The sequence below is a fragment of the Tupaia chinensis genome, unplaced genomic scaffold (genome assembly GCF_000334495.1).
Source record: "Tupaia chinensis unplaced genomic scaffold, TupChi_1.0 Scaffold142914_1, whole genome shotgun sequence".
NCBI lineage: Eukaryota > Metazoa > Chordata > Mammalia > Scandentia > Tupaiidae > Tupaia > Tupaia belangeri.
The window spans coordinates 368,433-379,115 of record NW_006202759.1 but is presented as its reverse complement, the minus strand read 5'-3'; the positions used below and the strand labels follow the sequence as shown (position 1 = coordinate 379,115).

General features: G+C 44.9%; 1 protein-coding gene across 1 annotated transcript in view; it reads right to left on the bottom strand.

Annotated features, from left to right (window-relative positions):
* Positions 1-219: 219 nt before the first annotated feature.
* Positions 220-10,683, bottom strand: part of LOC102476589 (cytochrome P450 4A11) — a 25,773-nt gene continuing 15,309 nt past the window's right edge. Inside the window, exons 3-12 of the mRNA XM_027766391.1 lie at positions 7,461-7,505; positions 6,530-6,657; positions 5,010-5,131; positions 4,495-4,649; positions 3,947-4,053; positions 3,671-3,861; positions 3,438-3,571; positions 1,869-1,933; positions 1,647-1,723; positions 220-1,059 (exon numbers count right to left, since the gene is read on the bottom strand). Of these exons, the coding sequence (XP_027622192.1) occupies positions 885-1,059; positions 1,647-1,723; positions 1,869-1,933; positions 3,438-3,571; positions 3,671-3,861; positions 3,947-4,053; positions 4,495-4,649; positions 5,010-5,131; positions 6,530-6,657; positions 7,461-7,505 (1,199 nt within the window). The 3' untranslated portion in view covers positions 220-884. The remainder of the gene's footprint in view (positions 1,060-1,646; positions 1,724-1,868; positions 1,934-3,437; positions 3,572-3,670; positions 3,862-3,946; positions 4,054-4,494; positions 4,650-5,009; positions 5,132-6,529; positions 6,658-7,460; positions 7,506-10,683) is intronic.

The window sequence follows — 10,683 nt, the reverse complement described above, 5'->3', positions numbered from 1 at the left end:
ACTATGTTCAACCTTGTGAATGTTATTCCAGGGAGGAGCAAAGACAGAGAGGGTGTGGAAATACAGTCGGGTGGGTGGGTACTGCCCAGAGAGATGTCAATGGACAGACAAGGTGACAGGTAGGTACTGCACTGTCCTGAACAATGGCTTCCATATCACAGTCCTCCTACTCCCCAGAACCCATAAATATACAAACTCATATGTCAAAACAGACTTTGACAATGTTGGTAAGGAATCTTAATGTGGAGAAATCATCCAAAGGGGTTTCACATAATGACAAGAGTCCTAATAGAGGGAGTGTGTAAAGACAGTGAAAGAGAGGGATCCAAAGAGGTTGCTGGCTCTTGAGAAAGGAAAGGATCAGTACCAAGGAATTCAAGAACTGCACCTCTAGAGCTGAGCAGCTGAGGGCATGGGGCTCCTCTAGAACCTGCAGACAGGATTTGGCAAGTCAGCAACTTGGTTTTGGCCAGTGAAACTCATTTTACACTTCTGACCTCCAGAACAATAATATTGCAAATGTGTGTTGTTTTAGTTCACTAAGGATGTGTCAGTTTATTGCAGCACCAAAGGGGAACTCAGACAAGAACTACAAGCAGTCAAAAAAGCAAAGGGAAGGGTCAGACAGGCAGACAAGGTGGACAGTGATAAAGAGGGAGGTGGACTGGCAGTGACGCAGGTGAAAGAAGTCAAGGAACAAGCAGGTAAGGACCCTGGAGAAAGATGAGAGAATGCAGGACAGACAGACAGACAAGACACAGGAGCAGGCAGGTGGGAAGATGGTCAGGTGGGCAGATACAAGCAAAATGTGGGCAGGGGGCCAGAGCAGGAGACAGGAAGACGGCATGGCAAACGGAAGTCCTCAGAGCCTGCAGTTGTCCCTATCAGGGTGAGCGGAGCTTCCTGAGACGCAGGTGGATCCCATTGCTGGACTTCAACACGATACGTGCTATTGGGTTGGGGACCCTGGAGGGATCCGGCAGCAGCTCAAAGCGGAGCAGGGTCAGGGCCACGGCCACCTTTATCTCGTTCATGGCGAATTGTTTCCCAATGCAGTTCCTGGGCCAGGAGGGAACAGTGAAGTGAGAAGTAGCCACAGGCCTGGTTCTGAGCTGAGCTTTCAGGTCTCTCCTTCATGTGGCCCAGCCGTCACCCCTCCTACCTCCACCTACAATCCAGACCCATTTCATGGTCTCCAGGGTCTTCGAAAAAGTCTACAAATGTTCTAAGGATGGCCCTGTCCCCACCTCTGATCTTAGTAGGCCTGATGTCTCTGTTTCACAAACCAGCACTCCAGGGCACAAGGTCCAATTATAAAGGTCAAAACATTACATTTCAATTTATATGTGAAAAACTAATTTGTAACGTTTTATCTCTAAAAGGAGGAAAATAGAGTGCAATGAGTTGGTAACCGGCAGTGACAGTGAGTGTTGCCTGTCAGTGGATGAGCGGTGAGTCGACGTCTCCTTGGTGTACTCCAAAATTGCACTCTGGGTGTGCAGAGAAATGCCACACGAGCCCACCTTACCATAACACTAACAAGGGAATGACTGAAGATACAATCTATTAATGTGGGGAACCACACACATTCAGAAACCCTTACAGGTGAGAACTCCAACCCAAAGCTTACACTCATGACATCTCACCTGGACCCTGCTGAGAAGGGCAGGAAAGCGTGACTGTGTCGAGTAGAACCTGGTGCAAAGCGGGAAGGGTCGAACACCTATGGAGAGAACAAAAGGACCAGGACAGGTAGGGGTAAACCTCTGCTCTCATCTCATGAGGGGACAGGACACCCAATTGTAGGAGGAAGTAGAAGAGCAGGTTCAAAGAGACCTTCCCACATCCTCCTCCCAGGACTGTCATACCTCTGGGTTTGGCCACACCTCCGGGTTGTGGTGAAGGGCGTAAAAGGACAGTGAGACCATGATACCTGTCGGACAAACAGGAGAGAGAGAGAATGACCAGACCCAAAGGGTGGGACTTGATCTCTAGCCAGCATAGGGCTATACAGTAACTTGGGTGACAGAAATCATTTCTTTTAACAATATGATCTTTTTGTAAGAGAGTTGGCTTAGGAAGCCCTGAACAAAGGAATGACAGAATGCCACAGCCTAGGACTAAAGTAAGAAAGCACCAGATGCTTCCTACTTATAGTAGCTCCAGTGACACCCTATAATTTGTACATTCTTCCCAAAATAAGCTGGGGAAATACATGAATACATTAAGTCCTCAGAACAATTCCCAAGATAGGCACTTTCATCTCCTCAGTTTTCGGTCAAGGCAGTTTGCACTCAGAGAGGCAAAGCGACTTCCCTTGATCACACAGCTAGGCTGTGACTCAGCTGGGGTTGGACCCAATGATGGATGAGCCATCAGGCAGCCTTTAACCATGGTGAGGGCCACAAATCTAGTCATCAGCTGCTCTCTGCCATCACCCTGAGGGCTCCTCAAGACTGGACCAAATTGGATTTGAGACACTGTATTCCTGATCACCCTCGTTTACCTCTACATCCTAATCATGTCAGAATCCTCTCCAGTCCTCCATGTCTCAGAGAATGAGAATTTTAGAGATAACGTCCCAAGATCACATCCAGAGCTACAGATGAGACATCCATGGGGAGACAATTGCAAGGACTTGGGCATCATCATATCAACTGTTAGGTACATCAGTTTCCACTCATCAAAGCTGAGGTATTCACATACTATGCCAAATTTGGAAGATGATAAAAAGTGTAAAAATTGGCCTGGTGGTTAAGGGACCCAGATCCCACATGGTCAGCTATGTGGTCTGAGATATGATGCCTTAAAAAACATGCTAGGAATCTGTGTGTTTGTGTCCAAAGGCCCAAAAGGAGGAGAGGAGGAAGAGATGGACGAAAAGGGACTGAAGTGTGATCATACTCCATGTGAGTATTTTCTTGCTTCCATTCTCTCTCTTCCTCTGTCTCTCTGGTGAGCACATGTGCACAGAGTGGTTTCTGGCTACTGTAAACTTTGACTCAGAAACAGAATCCAAGAATGTTAGAATCAAAGAAAGCTAGTGCCACTAAAATGAAGGTAAACATACGGTAAGACAATAGATTCTAAAGGGGGTAAAATATTAGCTCCGGAGAACAATGCAAGTTTTGGATTTTATTCCTATGAAATTACCAGTTGGAATGGATCTTACAGATCATCTAGGCCAACATCTAATACAATTTAAGAAAATTTTTATACAAAGAAAGAGATACTAATACTTACTGAACTTTTGCTGTGGTCCAGCCCTGGGCTGGAGATTTCATACACCTCATTCTAACCACAAAGCACATACCAGTGTTACTGATGAGGAAAGGCAGAGTCAGAGAAGTTCTGAAAGACTAAAGCGCACCTGGATTTCTGGCCCTCCATGTGTCCCCATGAGGTATGTGTATTAGTTAGTGTCAGGGAGCTCATACCTTTGGGTAAGGAGCGCCCATCAGGGAAGATGATGGGTTTGCTGAGTTCTCTGCCAACACCAGGTACTGGAGGGTAGAGTCGTAAGGCCTCCTTGATGCACATGGTGGTGTAGGGCATCTGGTCCAGGTGGTCCCTGAAAGGAACCCATTGTGGGATGTGCTGGGCTCAAGTAGGCTGGAAGCTTACCCATAACAAGTCGGCAGGGCTCCCCCATGACCAAGCACTCACTTACCAGGAGATAGAGGCGCCATCCCCCAGGAGACTCTGGATCTCCTCCCGGCACCTCTGCTGATGATCTGGGTGAGTGGCCATAGCATAAAGGATCCAGGATATGCCACTAGCTGTGGTGTCATGGCCCTCAAACATGAATGTGTCCACTTCAGCACGGAGGTCCTGGTCAGACAAACTGCTCACACGCTCTGCCTGTAGGAACCACAGGGAGAATACAGGGCTTGTCCCACACTCTTGCTTCTGGGCACAGCCTCAGGTCTGTCCTCCACACACTCACTTGGGCTAGAAGGAGGATGTCCAGGAAGTCCAAGTGCTTCCTTCCCCTGACCTTCTCCAGCTCTCCAGCCTCCTGCAGGTGAGTCCTTCTCAGCTGGATCACTCTGTCTGTGGCAGAATAGTGGTTCCCAGGTAGATATGAGCGTTACTGCAGCCTTTAGTGGCCCCATCTGTCCTGCCTGCCCCAATCTGGGTACTAGGTAGAGCTCAGGCTAAGTGTGGGTGTGGTGTATGGGTCATAGTGAGGGCTCTAACACCATGCAGCAGCTGTGCATCAACTCAGGAGCACAGTCCATGGAGCCTCTGCCTGAATGCTGGTGGGGTGAGGTCACAGTCAATAAGACCAGTGAGCAGATGCATGTAGCCCCTGCACTCTACCTGACACAACAATAACTCAGATCCCTCTCTCCACATGAAGGAAGTCCCCAGCCTAAGCTTAGTCTGGATCTTCAGGGATTCCAGGGTACCTGGCTCTGCCTGACAAGTCAAGCCAGCTCCTTAGGGCTGTATGCAGTAAGGGAGTCAGAAGACAGGAGTCAGAGACAGGACCTGTGTGCTCATGGGCAAGCTGGCAGTTGTGCAGGACACGGCGGCCAGTAGGGGTCAGTCTGTAGATGATGTCATTCTGGTGAAAGGCATTCCTCATACGAGAAAATAATTGGTTTCCCATGTCTCCGATGGCCTGGAGGTAGGACTGGGTATTCCTGAGAGGAGAGGGTACAGAAAGGACCAGCATGGAAAGGATGCCATCTACTCATAGGCAGAGTGGGACTCTGGGTGGAAATTCACCCAAACAGTGGGGACAGGTCATGGAGAGGCACCTATCACTTCTGTCCTACATCCCTTGTGATTTCCTGGCCTCTATATAAAGGCATGAGCAGTCAGGCTATTCTCATGATAGGGATCAGGGATTCATGAATGCAGCCAGATTTAGAGCTTTTTCAGGGTGGAATGGAATGTTGTTTCATGTGGAGGTGAGCACATGAGCTGTTCCATCTACCTCTTAAGTGCATCCACGGCAGATTGTGAGAACAAGGACCCACAGCTAAAAGATGAAAACTGACCTGTCCAGGCCTCTGTCCTGGTAACTGAAGGCGCACTTCATCATGGTGTCCAAGGTCATCATGGACATGTGTCCTAAGATCTCCAGAGGAGTGTCCTGGTCAGTGAGGTTCTCCCATTTGTCCTTGTGGGGCAAAAGAACATGGACTTTCTCAGTTTCCTCACGAGTCATGTGCTAAGAGGGCTGGACTTTTCCCCCTGTCTCTATATATTCTGATGTGATTTCCTCGATTTACAAAGCATACCAAGGGTCTAAATCAAGTGTTTATAAACTAGTGCTTATTTTCTTACACAGTTGTTTGTTAGTTTGTTTGGTTTTGGTTTTTAAATAAAATGAAACCTGTTGGCTCATAATATTTTAGGTTTACTTCCAATTTTAGAAACAAGTTATGAAGATCAGCACTTTTTGTAGACCAAAAAACATTGTTTTTCAGGATACAAAGAGCAGAGTAACTGTTTAAAATTCTAATTGTAAGATATGCAAGAGGGACAGGTGAACTCCAACTTTAAGGAGCAAATATGTCCAGGAAAGAGAAGTTTATAGGACCAGTATGAGGGGGCAACTAAAGAAAGCACATCAGGAACATTAATTTTCTGTTATTTATCAGACTTTAGTTAGCACAGCTGAGAGATCAGAGTCTCCACTTATGTGGCAGGACCTGCACTGAGCATGAAGAAGACCTGGTGTCATTTTCACTCCACGGAGAGGTACAAATTCATGCAGATCCTGGCTGAGTAAGATCTTGGGATCCCCCTCACCAATGAACTTGCCACTGCCCAGGGCATCTACGGGAAGACTGTCCCCTCCAATGGACTCTCCTGAATAGCAGAGCCATTGGGGCCTCTGCCTGAAAACCTCCTGAGATAGCATCTCATTGACCCATCCCCAATGTGATAGCACTTATAAGTAATGACACCAGTGAAAAGAAGCTTGCCTGCTCTTCATGTTCTAAGTTTGGAAAGCCAGAATATGTGGCCACATTTGCCAGTGTATATATATCTGTAGACTTGAGCGTGTCTGTCAGACACATCTTTGTGTGTCTATATGTGTGTTAGTGCCAGTGGTGTATCTGGATCTGTATCTCTAAGTGCAGTGAACACAGCATGTCAAAATGTGAGGGTCAGGAGAAGGGATCGCGGTGTGGCCATCCTCCCTGGGGAGTCATTTCTCGCTTTCTGTCTCTCTCTGTTTTTCTGGCGAGTGCACATGCCCTTCATCTAAAACCCCTCCAAAAAAAGAAAAAAAAAAAAAACAAAAAACAAAAAACAAATGTGAGGGTCACATTGGTTGACTGATAGTAGGTGGATGTGTCTATGATAGCAAACGGGCCCTGACAGAGAAGGGTGTCTGAACCCTTAACAATGGACACATGGTCTTCAGAGGTATGCTGTGTACGTCTGAGTTGGGGAGTGTTAGTCCATGTAGTGTCTGATATCTTTTTGGGAGACACAGGCATTTGGGTGGAATCAGAGGGTGTGTGCTATGTGTAGGTGTGTGGAGCTGAGAGAGATACAGGCTTACCAGCATCACTTTGACGGAGTCTGCCATGAGCCTCACATAGGGCTTGAGGATGTCATAGTGGAAGGCTGGGGTCAGCATCCTGCGGCGTTGGAACCATGTCTGTCCTTCCAACAGGAGCAAACCACGCCCTGGACCAGATGAGTGTGAGTTTGTGTGTGTGTCAGGTATATGATCAGAGGGGTGACGAGACAATTTTGGAGGAAAGGGAGGAAGTGTGATTCTCTGGGAAGAAAACTCAGATGAATACAGAATTTCTTGGAGGAAGGTAAGAAAGCGACAGACTATTACAGGAATGTGAGTTTCCCATTTGGGCTAGCACACCCAGGTGATTATGATGATCATGACATAAGGATTGAAAAGAGTAGGGGAAAGGTCATGGAGAGACTTCAGTAACTGGCTGTGGTGTTTGGAGAAAACTGAGAAGAGATGTGGAAAGGAATTGAGCTCAGGGAGCTCACTCCATCTATAGGAAGGGATGTGATTAAAAGAAGAAAGAATTAGAAGTGACTAGAAGGGGTACCAGCAGTTGGCATAATGGCTATGTCACTGGACTCTCATGTGGTTGACGGTGGTTCGAGTCTCAGACCCGGTGGCTTAAATTCACGCTGGGCATGTGTGTGTGCATGCCCAAGATACTGAGAGAAGAATGGAGTAGAAGGAATTGAGGCATGACCATCCCCCCAGGAGGTGATTCCTCGCTTTCTGTTTCTCTGTCTCTCTCTGTCTTTCTGGAAAGCACACATGTCCTATAGCAAAAACCTCTCAAGAAAAAGAAGTGACTAGAAGGATTAAAAGAAGAAAAATGAGGCAGGATTTAGGGATGAGATCATGACAGTGGCACCTGTCACCTGTTGTTCTCTGAGAGCCAAAGATACAGCTCTTGAGAAACCTAGTTGGCAAGCAGATCACTGTCCTGGTTAGATATACATACCAATCCATGGGGTCATGAATCTATAGGTACCATGAGCCTTTGGATCTGGAAGATAAAAAAGCACATTAGTCACCTGTTTAAATATCCATTTTGTAAGGCAAATAATAATGTGATTGAATGTATGGAAGAAAATGAAATAAAAAAATAAAAAATAAAAAAAGCACATTAGTGAGTAACTGGGCAACCAAATAAGGCAGCATCTGAGCTATGGTTCAGATCATTTGCTGCCATCAGTTCCTGCGGTCTGTTAGTTGACAATTTGTCCAAATTCACCTCCCACTTGCATCCCATTCCCTTCTCTTAACCTATCCTGAAGTTCAGTGTATAGTCAGAAAGGCAGACCCAGTGTACCAGCAAGAGAACACCTATAGGATCACAATGACCAGTTGGTGTATAGCATAGGCTGTATCCTCTATGCCCAAAAAGGAGACAGAGCCTTTGGGTATCCTATAGATGGCTATATTATCACCCCAACCCAGGATGGGCAATAATCAGAGATTCTAAACCCAAATTAGTGTGAATATGACATTTACCTCTCATATTTGAGGAAGTTTATCTAAGGGATGATCTCAATTTGTTTTAAAAAGTGAAAAACAAAATTAACAAAATAGAAAATAGTATTTGCTTCCATACCTATTTTATCTGAAAGATTCAGTACTCAGGAAATATAGTTGGCCTTATGCTGGGTTTGTGCTTAATGGATGTTGGTAGAGAGGTAGATATGATGTTTGACCTGCCACGTTCTCCTGTAATTTCACAGTCCTGGAGCTCATTCCCAAGAGGGATAGGTTTTCCAGCTGGGATGTGGGTTTCACTCTCACCTGATCTCCCCAGAATCACCTTCATGTAGTCTGGGTCATAAATTTGTAGAAGGACCTTGCTCCCCCATAGCCAACGAGGACAGGCACTCGGGAACTTTTCTACCCATTTCAGAATCTGTTGTAGCTCCTGGTCCTTATGAAACTGTCACAGAAAGAGTGAAAAAAGCAGATTAGAGCATGAAGAAGATTGAATCTCAGATGTAGAAGACAAAACCTCTGACCTAGAAAAAACCAACATGAAGACAGAGTAAATAGGAAGGAAAATGAGAATAATATATGAGAAATACTAGATACCATTAAACACCCAAACATCCAGATAATCAGTATCCCAGAAGGTGATGAAAGTAATAAGGGCATTGATAATGTGTTCCATGAAATAGTGGAAGAAAACTTTCCAAAACTAGAGAGGCACTGAATACCCAGACCCAAGAAATACAAAGAACTCTAAATACAATAAACCCAAGAAGATCTTCTCCAAGGCAGATGATAGTCCTATTGCCAAAAATACAGACAAAGAAAAGATACTAAAATTAGCAAGAGGGAACCACATTTCTCTTTTAAAAATGTTTTAAATTTATTTCTTCAGTAAGAGAGAAAATAAGAGTAAGCAAGACAATATCCCCAGTAGGACTTTGACATTGTGATCCATCCTGTTTCACCCAGGCCTACTCTTGGATATGTGCTTGCCTTGTATACTCAGAAAGTTCTCTGGATAGGAAGCAGCAAACTTCGCAGCTGGGATTGCATCACAGAAGCTATTTTACCCTCTGTGCCACTGTCTGACATCCAGTAGATACTTAACTTATATGGTTATCACTTGCATTCTAAAGGTAGAATGTCCCAGGGCAGATCGTTCTATTCTATTAACAGAGACTAGATGTTCTGAACTGTGTGATGACCTGGGCTGAGATCCAATCTCTTGCTGTCTCCTTAGGACTTTGACCTAAGATCAGATTGTTTCTGTCCCTAGTTGGACATGACTTTACAACCTTATATGATAAGCGCTTTGTAAATGTTCAGGAATTGACTCCATTGTGCACACAAATTTTCACAGACTTACATTAAGGATATGGGACAATTGTGTTCCCCCTAAAATCACATGTTGAAGTACTAAACTTTAACCCTTAGAGTGTGATCTTATTTGGAGATTGGTTCTTTACAGAAGTAATAGAGCTGAACTGAGATCGTTGTGGTGGGTCCTAATCCAATTGTACTGGTATCTTTACAAAAATGGACTAATTGGGCAAAGTTACATACCCAGAGAAAGGACCATGTGAAGAAGAGACAAAGAGAGAAGAAGGTCATTTCTAAGCCAAGAGACAGGCCTGGAACTGATGCTTCTCTCTGAACCCACAGAATAAACCAACCTTGCTGACACCTGGAATAGAGACTTTCAGTCTCCAGATCTGTGAGACATTGAATTTTTGTTGCTTTATCCACTTAATCTGGTTCTTGTCATGGCAACCCAAGTAAAGCCATGCAGTTATGTAATGCTGAAAGCAAACTTGTCATTAGGGAGAGATTATTCCTTTATACTGTTCCAAAGAAGAATGAGAAAATTAACATTAAGTGATAAGCTCAAATGAGCTGCACAAACATCTGGCGCTGCTGACCCCACTGTGTCATTTCCCTGCATCCCATCGCTTGCAATGTGCCTCCATTATCATGTTTCAACTCAATGTGTTCTAATCGCTAGGCACCATTTACCTAGAGCCACCTTTAGTATATGTCACTTCTGTGTTCTTTAAGCCCAGAATGGAGCATTGTTCATGGGAATCACACCTTATCTTTAAAGGAATGAATAAGCACATAAGGAATGGATTGGTACATGAAGGAAAGGGAATGAGTGAGTCTTTATTAAAATTCTTATTGTAGGAAAAACAGAAATAATCATGAGGTTACATAAGAAAGGGGAAAACAAGAAGTCTAGTGGCCTTGGGGTATCTCACGTAGCTCAAGGACCGATAGAAGTCAAAATGCAGAGGGGGCAGTACCAGAGACTGAAGAGCTGTCTGGATCCTGGGTCTCTCTTCAATTCTTCCATAAATGCATACACTCATACAGCTATTTTTTGAGTCCTGATATATATCAGGCAGTTTTCTATAAGCTGAAATAGCCATGCATAAACAGAGCAAACCCTGAACTTGTGTATCTTCAGTTCATGTGGTAGATAAGGGCAGTTTCAACCTTCTGCATTGACTGACTACCATTCAACCACTGGTTTGTTTCAGCGGCACTACCAAATTCTATTCAGAGAGTCTGATTTTCACAGTATTGCCAAGGTGTCCACCTGGTTCAATTTACTACAGCTGGCCTAAATGTCCATCATTGGTTATTTTCTTCTTCTTTTATCACATATAAGGACTAGCCAGTGGGAACCTGTCACTGCACCTACCGTGTTG